This window comes from Akebia trifoliata, unplaced genomic scaffold, assembly GCF_017979445.1.
Source record: "Akebia trifoliata isolate Shusen 1 unplaced genomic scaffold, ASM1797944v1 Contig00984, whole genome shotgun sequence".
NCBI classification, from domain to species: domain Eukaryota; kingdom Viridiplantae; phylum Streptophyta; class Magnoliopsida; order Ranunculales; family Lardizabalaceae; genus Akebia; species Akebia trifoliata.
In genome coordinates, this window is record NW_028237395.1 from 1 (window position 1) to 12,747 (window position 12,747).

The window sequence follows — 12,747 nt, forward strand, 5'->3', positions numbered from 1 at the left end:
TATATATCTTCCCCACCCCCCGTTTGATAGAACATCTGTATTTCTTTTCATGTGGCATGTTGACAGGGGAAATTAGATAGTCCATTTGATGGGATGGCGCAACTATGAATATAAGAGGGTCGCACAACACTCAACCCCCTCCCCCCCCAACCCTTTTGGGTGCTTTGTTTTGCTGCAGTCCGTACTCTCAATAAGGTTGGTTCTCCTCTCTTTAAATCACAACTAGGTCTTCCGTTTTTTTTTCGGTACATATTTCTCTTCAAAAATTATAATAACTATCAACTTAATCTTCATCTTTGTTGCATTTGGTAAGTCTTGTCTGAAACAACAAACCATGGGTCCATTTTACTGCTTTTGCCTTACCATGCTATCTAAGATCTTTCTCATTGAACACTCTTTGCAGTATTTTGGTTTTCTCTGCATGCTCTATCATTAGGGCATGTTTCGGTTGAGGCATGTTCATGTGAAAATGGGTTGGGCAAATTATGGAATTTTTTCCCCTTGGGGAAATGTTGAATCATGAAAATTTGCTTAAAGTAGAAAAAAGAGACCATTGGCCAAGTCATGTGGCCTAAAAAGGCAAGGTTTAAAGCATATAAATACTCTCCACATTAAATTTTTAACAACAAATGCTGGATCGTTGTTGCATATCGCTGCTGTTTTTTTATGATTTTCCTTTTATTATCCCACTTAATCATTGAAATGTGCCATACTTTTTTGTTATTATTGCTTTAATTTTCCCCGCCTTGACCTGCCCTTATAGGGTCGATTTTTTCCACTTTTAGACGGTTTCGGGGCAGTATGGGAGTAGAAATGAAAAATCTTTCCTTTATAGGGTCGATTTTTTCTACTTTTAAATGGTTCGGTGCGGTATGGTAGTACAAATGAAAAATCGATTCAATTTTGGGGCAGGGATGGTTTTGATATACCCCATCCTGCCCCGATTATATTTATATATATTAGATCTACTATTAAGAAGTACCACTTACTTCTTTATCGATTCATTATGCACGAATCTCAAGAATCTGAAATTAAAATTTATTCCATTCTCCCGTCCACTCTTTCACACACCTCTCCCACTCTCCCTTTGTCAATTGATGTGGTATACAAACTGTAGTTTTAGAGACATTTATAGATAGAGGTGGTATTCATTCTGAGTTGTGTGAAAAAAATGGATGCAGAATTTAATGGTCTTACGGTTCCGAAGGTACTTTGAGTCCCTGGGTTACTTTTCACTCTTTTGTTATGACTTGTATTGATAGACTATAGTACTACGAAGTGTTCTGTTTCAACTTAATCCCATACATAGGCCAAGCATAGTGATGTGAAGTCATGGAGATTATCAAAAGCTCCATACCTAAAAAATTTGGTAGTCCTTGGTGTTCTGAGCGGAAAGTATAAAAGATATGCATTTGGGTTTTGTGTCAAATGTGTGATTTGGTGGAATCGAATAGTCCACTTCGTCATAAGAGGCAAATAGCGACGTCTAAATAGCGGTATTAATGACTTACCAAAGCAGTGGTTCTGCAAACAGCCTTCATCAGTCGTCCCATGAAAGATGACTCTGTTTTCATTCAACTTTGTTGTCGTCGTGGAAGACAAATTTGAACAATTGTTTTACTTCGTCAAACATAGGGTTTTTGAAGTTTTTTTTTGACCTAATACGCACGATCGTGCGAGGTTGAGGGTTTTCTTCAAAGATCGCCATTCCAGGTACGTTTCTCTTCAACATAGGGCTTTCTTTGAAATTCCTCTCTAATCATATTTTTTCTGCACTTTATGGATTCAGTCGCCGCCTTCCTCTTCTCCTTCTCCTCTTATTCTTCGAATCAAACTCAAGTGAGGGTTTTATCTTTTTAGGGTTTATATTTTTCCTAAGTTAAAAAAATTGTTCAAAGAGAGAGATCTATCATTCTATTTCCCACCTTTAAAAGAGATAGAGCACAAACCCTAACACCATGGATGGATCCTAGAGAAATCGTGGGTCTTTGATCTTGTTAGCAGTCATTCTCTGTGGTAAATCTTGTTGTTTTATCAAATTTGATAGATCTATCTTGATTAGTAATGGTTTTGAGTATCAATTTCCTCATCTTTGAGTTTCTTTTGTTTTCCAGTTTAGTTTGCTAAGATTTGGAGTTCTGTTCTAAGGTGTATTTGCTAGGTTATATCTTACATGATTTGTAAAAGATAATGTATGTTTGACATAGATCGCTTTCTTGTAGTGCTTCAGCTTTTCACTTCTGGAATAGCTGCATTCTATGAAGGATACTATGCTAATAAAGGAATCAAAATTATTAAGGGAACTGGAGCTGTAGGGTTTGATTCCAATGCAAATGGAGAGGTTAGTTTCTCAGCATCCAAGCAATTTATATTAACGTTCAATTTTGTTTACAGTGTCTTTCATAAATAAGTGTTGCTATGTTTCAGGTAAAGGCAGTGAAACTAAAGGATGGGAGAGTGTTGGATGCTGACATTGTTGTTGTTGGTGTTGGTGGTAGACCATTTACAACATTATTCAAGGGCCAGATTGAAGAGGATAAAGGTGGAATTAAGGTAGTTTGAACTTCCATTTCCTCTAGTTTTAACTTTTAATTTATAATATAGGAATTTCTTGCTTAAGACCTTAAATTTTTCTGTTCAATTTTTAATGTTCTCCTTATTCGTAGTAATACCCTCTCACTTGTTCTATTTACCTCCAAATCCAAGCTGTTAAAAGCATTTGTAGCCTCTCTCTGAACCTTCAAATTGAATAATTATCCTCACATCTGTTATACACTCATTCTATGAAGATATCATTTTGTTTGATTGTCAAAAATGTAGTCAAGAGTGCTTGAAAGCAAAGCTGCATAATCTTACTTGACAACATTGTCATATTCCTTCATCTATTTCTTCTACTATGACTGCTTTGATCTTTAATTCTGTCTGTATGTATGCAATAAAGATACTTTGATGGTTTTCACTAAATTTACGATGTGACGTTTGATTGCAAACTGATGCTTTCTTCAAAACTAGCATTTCTAATGTGTATGCTGTGGGTGATGTAGCAACCTTCCCTCTTAGCAAGCTGTGAAGGTATGATTTTCTTTGATTCTGTGTCCTTTAAATGAACCTATTTACTGACCATCCTCCGTGGTAATGTTACCATATCATGATGGTTAATAAGAAGCAGATCTTGCACCACCACCATATAAATGATCATTCCAAATATAATCCCAAACATATTTTTGGGTCTAGAGGTCATGATAACTTTCTCAAACAAACATTTCTCATTCATACAGGCTATCAAGGCCAGTGAAGAAGGGAAGACGATTGACGAGTATGACTACCTTCCATACTTCTATTCTCGTTCATTCGATCTGTCATGGCAGGTCTACGGGGACAATATGAGGGACACAGTACTGTTTGGAGACAGTGATCCAGCATCACCAAAGCCCAAGTTCGGATCATATTGGATTGAAGATGGGAAGGTAGTGGGGGCATTCTTGGAAATTGGTACACTTGAAGAAAATAAAGCCATTGACAAGGTTGCAAAGGTCCAACCTCCAGTTGAGGATGTGCATCAACTGACAAAGGAAGGTCTTACATTTGCGTGTAAGATCTGAGAATTTTGTTCTCGAGACAGAATAAACATAATGATATTTGCATTGAGAGATGGTATTTGGGGGTAGAAATAGAGATAAGGTATGTTAATTGTCTTGGCTTCTGTTTGATATTTTAGTTAAGAATTTTAGATGATTTTAGATGTGATTTTAACTAAGAATGAATAAGACAAGTATGAGAGGCCTGTTGCAACCTACACACCAGGTGAGCCACCCCATTTATAGGCGGCATCACTCAAGCTTTCTTCGCAGTAATGCAGAGAAGTTTGAGTTCCAAGCTGAGGTTTCTCGTCTTATGGATATTCTCATCAACTCTCTTTACAGCAACAAAGATATCTTCTTAAGGGAATTAATCTCTAATGCTTTTGATGTAAGTTAATCTGATTTTATAAACTTGTTTTTTTCCATTTTTCTTGTACTGGTGGAATTGTGTTAATACGGGAGATCTCCCTTCAATCCAAACTCAGGACTAATTGTACAATGACTTCAACTCACAAAACTAAGGACTCTACCACCACTCTTGAGGCTAATTTCTCTGTCCAGTGTATCACTAATGCCCCACTCAATGGTCGTAACTTTCAGAGCTGGTCTCGGTCTGTACGATTTTATTTGGGTAGTCGAGGAAAAACTGGTTGGCTGTTAGGTAGTATTCCTAAGCCACCCCCTATTGATCCCAAATTTGAACAATACGAAATTGATAATTGCACTATTCTTGGGTGGCTATTCAATCGGTGCTATGATCCCATCTCTCATCGTACTATTCATTCCCTGGATGTCACATTTTTTGAAAATGTTCCATATTTTCGTACTTCATCTTCTTTGCAAGACTCTTCTCCTTTGCAGGATTCTTCTCCAACAGTAGTACCATCTCTAGTTTTCTCTCCATCTTTATCTTTGCCGCTGCCGCTACAAGTTTACTCTCGTCGCCCCCCTCTCAAACTTTGCCAACCTCCTCCTTGGACTCAGGTATATCCCCTTCTACATTTCCACCTATTCCCTCTATTATTGACTCACTTACCTATTGCACTTTACAAAGGTAAGCGAGGGTGTGTTACTAATCACCCTATCGCCCAGTTTGTTTCTTATCAGGGTCTTTCTCCTTCTTATCGAGCCTACCTTGCCACCATAGACTCTATTCGGATTCCTCGGTCTATTTTTGAGGCTCTACGTGATCCTATGTGGACTAGAGCCATGACTGCTGAAATGGATGCATTGCAGAAAAATCACACATGGGATCTTGTTTCTCTTCCTTCTGGAGAGCGGATTGTTGGTTGTAAATGGATTTTCATAGTCAAGTATCTTGTAGATGGTATAGTTGATCGCTATAAGGCTCGACTCGTCGCTAAGGGATTTACGTAAACTCCCGGAAAGGACTTTGGAGCCACATTTGCTCCTGTAGCTAAACTATCTACTGTCCATTTACTTATCTCTTTAGCGGCCTGTCATTCTTGGTCTCTTTACCAACTTGATGTGAAGAATGCCTTTCTCAATGGTAATCTGACGGAGGTCATTTATATGGACCCCCTTCCTGGATTTCGTCTTTAGGGGGAGTATTCTGGGAAAGTATGTTGCTTTCTTAAATCTCTGTATAGTCTAAAGCAATCTCTGCGAGCCTGGTTCTAGCGTTTCTTTGAGGTCATTTTATCTATGGGATTTTCTAGATACCACTCTGACCATACTTGTTTTATTCGACGAGGAGTAGATGGTCGTAATACCATTGTTTTGATTTATGTGGATGATATTATAGTAATTGGAGATGATGCACAGTGGATTGACAGAGTTAAGAGGCAGTTGGGTAGTGCTTTTGAGGTTAAGAACTTAGGTTCCCTCAAGTACTTTTTGGGGTTAGAGATAGCCCGCTCACGTCATGGTATTTCGTTATCTCAACGAAAATACACATTGGATCTTCTTCATGACATTGGTATGTTTGGTTGTCGTCCTGTCTCGTCCCCAATGGATCAGAATCACCGCCTTTATGCTGAATTTGGGGAACTTTTATCTGATCCTTCATCTTACCAGAGACTTGTAGGCCGTTTGATTTATCTGACTAACACTAGATCGGATTTGACATTTGCAGTTAGTGTAGCCAGTCAGTTTATGCATGCTCCGCGCACCTCTCATCTTGATGCCGTGTATCGTCTTCGCTACTTGAAGTCTCGTCCTAGCCTAAGCTTATTTTATTCATCTACTGCTCAGCCATATCTATCATGTTTCACTGATGCTGATTATGCGGGTTTTCTTACAGATAGGAGATCTACATCTGGTTTCTATATTTTCTATGACGGTAATCTTATCTCATAGAAAAGTAAGAAACAGAGTGTGGTTTCTCGTTCCTCTACTAAAGCTGAGTATCGTGCTATGGCCCTTGACACATGTGAGCTTCTTTGGCTTAGATCCTTACTAACAGAGTTGGGATTTCCTACTGTTAGTTCCTCCTCTTTGTTCTGTGACAACAAGTCTGCTATAATGCTTGCATCTGACTCAGTCCTTCACGAAAGAACTAAGCACATCGAGGTTGATGTTCACTTTCTCAGGGAGAAAGTTAGATCTGGTGCATTTAAGATAATCTGTCTCTTCTTCAGATCAACTAGCCGATATGCTTACAAAGTCTATTGGACCTTCTGTCACAAACTCTCATCTCGTCAAGCTGGGCCTAGTTGATATATTTGTCCTAGCTTGAGGGGGAGTATTGGAAATATTAGGATAGATGATTAGTTTTTGTTTGGTTTATATGTATTTATTTCTATTATTTTTGTTTGGTTTATATGATTTATTTCTGTGTAAGGGCATTTATGTCCATTCCCCTATTATGGGTTATATACTTTCCAAGCTCTCATTATGAGACTTGAGATTTCTATTCTAAAATTCTTCTCGAAGGTGGGTGAAAATAGATGTAATCAACGAGGTAGATCGGCCGAGGTTGGTTCATGATGTAGACAGTGGACCCAAAAAACATAAAAGCGAAGCAGATTATAAAGAAATAACCTCTGATTAAGCGTTACAGTAATTCGATGGTTCTAAGCCGTCGAATTTATGATTCAATGTTATTCGACGATCCAAAGCCGTCGAATTTATTTTTTCGACGGTTTAAAGCCGTCGAATTTATTTTTTTCTATGGTTCAAAACTGTCGAATTTATTTTTTCGACAGTTTTTAAGACGGACGAAAATATTTTCTATGGCTTACACGTGTCAAATTTTTTTTCGATAAGGCCCAATTCGACTTGTGAGGCTGTCGAATTGTGGAAAATTCGACGGTTTTGGGCTGTCGAATTAAGAGTATTTTCACCTAGTGACTGTGCTCGTGGGTTTGGAATTTTGAGGAGGTCATTTAGATGTGTGATTATCCTCATCCTCAGTAACTGGACTTTTCTTTTTCTTCAGTGCAGTTTGGAATTGGAACAATATAAATGTTTTCGTTGTAAATTAATTTTAGATTCATCTTGTGATGAGCTTTTGCGGTACCTGATCGTCCCCGTGAAGTTCGTATGCAAGCAGCTTGTTTCTTGCAACTACTTTGTCAGTCGAGGTTTATAATTTTTTTCCCCTATGTATTTCCTGGTCTTGTGGTTTGTGTCTCCATAAATTAGTTGTGTTGGAAATTATGGTAGCTTCTTCTGTCCAGATCCTTGACACTGCAAATGTTCATTGCTTGCTATGGAATACTTGTTTTGGTTGATTTTCTAGAGGTTGATTATGCAAAATACAAGTTTGTACTGCACTCGTACCATATTATGTGCAATTTTATGTTGAAAAATACTTGGAAAGTTGATACGCCTGATTTCCAATTTGATGATGCTATGATTTACATGTGGCACATACTGGCAATCTGGGCCCTGTGCAAATTTTCTTAGGAGGTTTCCTTCTTTGGGAATAGATGCATTGAAAGGTCATATCCTTTAGGCTTTATAGACCTTTTCTTGATTGTCTGTGTATTGGATGATTGGGATTGCCTTCAAAATATGATTGTCTTTGGTGGGAGTTATTGGACCAATGGTAGGTCTCGAGTTATACATTTTGCATTTGCACGTGTATGGCACAAGTAGGTCAGGCGTGAGGATGCCATAATTATTTCTTTATTTCCTCTTGATGCACAATTATAGGGATGTGCAGTAGCAGAATTTCATTTATTTCCTTTGTCCCCTGTATTACTCCGAGCTTATCCTCCAGGGAAATTGTTCATCTTGCCATTGATGGTATGTGGCAGGTATTTATGCTACAGCGTTCAACACCAAGAAATGATTTCTGTCACATTGCTGCAAAGAATGGAATACTTATTAGGCTCATCAACACCCTTCACAGCTTGACTGAGGCAACTCGACTAGCCTCTATATCTAGTGGTGGTGGAACAGATGGTTCTGCTCCACGGTCACGATCTGGCCCACTAGATTCTAGTTATCCTATTACAATATAGGGTGAAACAACACCACTTTCTGGTTTAGGTCAAACTGATCTGCTTAAGGTTAGACATGGGGGCATTGACCACCCCTTGTATGTTGAAACATTGGAACCATCACGTGCTTCATCTTCCCACTCCCAGAGGTCAGGTAATGATAGGCGTCAGTTGTCAAGTCATGCTGTAATAAAGACTTCAGTAGCTTCTAAATTGCCAGAACCAGCAAGTCTGGATAACATCCAGAATTCTTCCATCAATGAAAAGGCAACTAATTCCAAGCCCGATCCTTCTCTAGCAGAAGCTGATGTTCTCAGACAGCAACGAGTTATTAATTCTGCTAATAATAGGATATCTACTGATAAACCTCCAAAACAAATGGAACTTGCATCAAATGGATTCCCTAATACACTAGTTTCTCAGCAAGATCAAGTTTGACCTCTTCTTAGCTTGTTAGACGAGGAACCTCCTTCTCATCATTTCTCTGGTCATCTTGACTATGTGTGCCACCTCTCTGGATTGGAGAGGCATGAAAGTATACTGCCTCTGCTACATGCATCTGCAGAAAGGAAAACAAATGGTGAACTAGATTTCTTGATGGCAGAATTTGCAGGTGATCGGTTTTGTGTCTCTCTTCTCTGGCCACTTTGTATTGTTGTTACAAAAATGTTAATACAAAGCTATATATATATATATATATATATACATACATACAACTTCAAGTTTATACATTTTAACTTCATCACTTTGCTGATAAGATGATATTGAAGCCATTGTTTAAAAAGCATCCCTTGAGGTGCCTTTGCAATGAATTGAGGTGAGGCGAATGGGTTGTGTCTTGAGGCTCAAATCTTGACTGCAATATGTGACACTTTTGCCTCAACAGGTTGATATATAAGCCTCTAGGCACGTTGATGCTTAAGCCTTGACTCTACACTGTAAAATGGGCAGTTGTTTTCTTTATCTTTTTCTTTTCCCATCCTACCCTCCACAACCATGTTTAAAATGAAAATTTAGATCAAATTATAACAAGTAATGTTTTTTGGATAAATAAATTATAAAGATTAATAGAAAGTTATATGTATTTTTTTTTTTTTTCAGTTAAACAGAAATAACTTGTCAGGGATGTCATGTTATCATTGGGACTTGGGAGAACCCTCCTTAGAGAAGAACATGGGATGGTATTTTATAGAAGAGTTCAGTTAAGAGGGTGAGGTGGCATAGTGTGGAGTGAAGATGAATATATAGTGTGTCAAATGTGTAGGGAGAAGACTGTGGTTTGAGAGCATCAGTTTTATCACCATCAGCAAAGCCTTAAATCAAAAGTTTGAGCACCATCTATAATATATATATATATATATATATTCGTGAGTTGATAGTATAGGCGAATTCTGGACAATGAGCCAACTTGGTGAGTTTGCTTGATACGTAGTATAGATTCTTTTAACTGTTTACTGCTGATGATGTCTACATATATTAGGTGTTGGCTCATAATTGTCTATCATCGAGTTGAATCATGAAATATAAGATTACTAATTTTCCTGTTTGCTTTTTATTTATATGGTTCGTTCATTTTTCAATTTTATTTATGGTTTTTATGCAATTTTTTGTTTATATTTTATTTCCCTTGGAAGATCGAAGCATACGCTTCTTTCCCTCTCAACAATTGCTTCCCTTCATGATGGAAAACCACCTCAGATACGCCTCGTGCAATTAAAACATTGAATGACATGATACGTTCTGACCTTAAAATCATAACCTGTTGTTGGGACGAGGATAACTCCCTTCAGATCTAAGTCTAACCATGGTACTATTAATGTACTGGTAACATAATATTCTTGATGAGTTTTTTAGAAATGCTCTTCCTTTTTAAGGTGTTTAGAGGAGTGCTTTTTGAAGACTATCTTGTAAGATGGGATAGGGTATGTAATCTGGAGTAAGCTGTGCTGGGCTTGTGCTTTCGTCGGATCTTTTTTGCTCTTTTTCTGTTTTTGGGCTGGATATCTCATCCTCTCTTTTGGACATTCTCTTTTTCTTCTAATAAATTCTGTTCGCCTATCAAGAAAAGAAATGTTCTTCCTTTTTTGGATCATTTTTCTTATATGCTATTCCTTGGTTGTTCAAAATGTTGTATAAAAGAGAAATTATCCTTTAAAATCAGGTGGGCTTTTTTGTTGCCACATCATTTATTCATTTGATAGAATGATGCTAAACCAATCATTCATGCTTTTGTAGAGGTTTTGGGACGTGGAAGAGAAAATGGAAATCTTGACTCTATGCCTAGAATTTCGCATAAGATAGCAAATAAGAAGATGGGACCACCGATATCTCTTAAGAGAGCTGCTTCAACATCGAGTGTTGCATCTCAGACAGATTCGGGTGTCCTAAATGCTAGACCAGCAGGTGCGACATCTTCCAGGTTGCTTTCCCATATCAACATTCAACACTGATGTGGCTAGGGATTATCTTGAAAAGGTGGCAGAACTTTTCCTTGAATTTACCCACGCAGACACAACTGTAAAATCTTTCATGTGTACCCAAAGTTTGCTTAGTCGTCTTTTTCAGATGTTCCATAGGGTTGAACCTCCTATGCTTTTGAAGGTTTGTATGGAAATTCACTCGGTATTATAAAGGTTCAGCGTCTCTATATGATTCTGACTCCATATGATGTTGCTGCTTCTATTTTCTTACAGTTGTTGAAGTGTATCAATCATTTGTCTATCGACCCAAATTGTCTATAAAAAATCTTCAGCGAGCAGATGTAATCAAACATTTGATCCCAAACCTTGAACTCCAAGAAGGGGCTCTTTTATCTCAAATACATCTTGAAGTGAGTCTTCTTGATTTGCGCTTTGTTCCTAGCCCAAAAATCATCAGGGAATAAATATACTACTTGCAACATTTCCAGTTTGTGTTTGTATGTGTGCATTTCAAAGCTTTTTTTCTAATATATAAAGTTAAAATATTTTGAAAAACCTAACTTATTGTAAATAGGTAAGCTATCCTGAAACATACCATTGGCATTTATTGTTCTTTTCCATACAAATGCTAATTTTTGTTTATTACCTTTTTTTTTCTTGTTTTTTAGTTGTTTGTTTTTAATCGATACATTTGCAAACTTTTGTTCGAGCTAGCATCTACATAATCACTTGAAAAGTGTTATCACCTAACATTTGGTGTATACATTTGTTACCTTTTCTTGTTTAATCAGATATGCTAGTTTCTCTCTGAATTCTTTGAATATTGATGTGAAAGCTATTTGTTTGAAGCTTATTGTGCCGTTGAGTAATTTTTGGCGTGGAATCCAACTCGTGACCTATTTAATTGAATTATGAATGTTGAATTGGAATGAGAGGCTATAATATAAAAGAAGTTTGGCTAAGATGCCAAGGTGGAAAAAGGCATAAACAATGTCATCACTTCATTTTTGAGAGGTTGTTTTGACTTAAGCTGAGAAAAGTTGTGTCAGTGACCCACCCATTTTAGTATGTTGTCTGACTAAATAAATTCTATTGTTGAAGGTTCTCAATGCACTCTTCAACCTGTGCAAGATGAACAAAAGGAGACAAGAGCAAGCTGCTGAAAACAGGATTATTCCACACTTAATGCATTTCATCATGTCAAATTCACCCTTGAAACAATACGCATTACCTCTACTCTGCGATATGGTCCATGCATCCCGTAATTCGAGGGAGCAACTAAGGGTCCATGGTGGGCTGGATGTGTACTTGAAGTTACTGGATGATGAGCTGTGGTCAGTAACTGCATTAGATTCTTTTGCAGTTTGCTTGGCACATGATAATGACAGTAGGAAATTAGAGCAAGCGTTACTGAAGAAGGAAGCAGTTCACAAATTGGTGAAGTTCTTCCAAGGCTGTCCAGAACAACATTTTGTTCACATATTGGAGCCATTCTTTAAAATTATCATGTAAGTTACCTACCTATCATTTGTCTCTTTTTTTTTATCTCTCGTCTCTATCTGTTGAGCATGTCTCATTTTTCATTTAAAAATATTCAATTGAGTAGACTGTCGGAATGGTTTATCAATAGCATAGTGGAACGTGCAATGCAGAAGTAGAGAAAGGGTGTGGGAGCAACCACTTTTCTCTTTTCTGGTAAGTAAAATTTATCAATTGCAAATAATAGAAAGAGGAATGCAAAGTCAGGTGATTGAGAAGACCGGTCTATCAAAAAAAAAAAACAAAAAACAAAAACAGAAGTCAAAAGCCAAACCTCAACCCTTGCCGACTAGCATAACACCCTCTACCCTCTTCGAACACACATTTAAGAAATCCTCGAAGAAGATTCCACTAAACTCAAGAAAGAGCTTATAAAGATAAGTTTTCCTTCCTCTGAAAGACACATCCGTCCCTCTTCTTCCACAAGCTCCAATATACATCAAATCTTCTGTGTGGGGGGTAACCACTCAATCTCCTGTGCTAACTATGACCTGATTTTTTGATTCTATGTCTTATCAATTGTCCTCTTCTGGAGTATTTGCTTGCAAAAATGAAATATATCAGATGGTAATCATCTGATTGTGTCAACTTTTGACTGGAAATATCCTAATTCCTAGGTGGATGCATCAAATTTTGCACCCAGTGTTTTTATGTTGTAGGTTAACCATTTTTTATGGCATACCTATGGGAAGGTCTTCTCTGTTTTGTCTTATGATTATTGGTTAATTGAATCTTGAAATGCAGAAAATCATCCCTAACGGGATTTGGGGTCGATCCAATTGTGGACAATGTATGTAC

General features: G+C 37.5%; 1 protein-coding gene and 1 pseudogene across 2 annotated transcripts; both read left to right on the top strand.

Annotated features, from left to right (window-relative positions):
• The first annotated feature begins 2,194 nt into the window (after positions 1–2,194).
• On the top strand, positions 2,195–3,602 carry LOC147380791 (monodehydroascorbate reductase-like). The gene is made up of 3 exons (XM_086431233.1): positions 2,195–2,341; positions 2,428–2,553; positions 3,279–3,602. Exons 1-3 carry the CDS (start codon positions 2,195–2,197, stop codon positions 3,600–3,602), a joined length of 597 nt encoding a protein of 198 aa, XP_086287359.1.
• A 2,794-nt stretch (positions 3,603–6,396) lies between these two features.
• LOC147380792 (MAP3K epsilon protein kinase 1-like) lies at positions 6,397–12,675 on the top strand (annotated as a pseudogene). The gene is made up of 4 exons (XR_015175094.1): positions 6,397–8,603; positions 10,226–10,591; positions 10,684–10,820; positions 11,512–12,675. The product of XR_015175094.1 is annotated as an MAP3K epsilon protein kinase 1-like (transcript).
• The last annotated feature ends 72 nt before the right edge of the window (positions 12,676–12,747 follow it).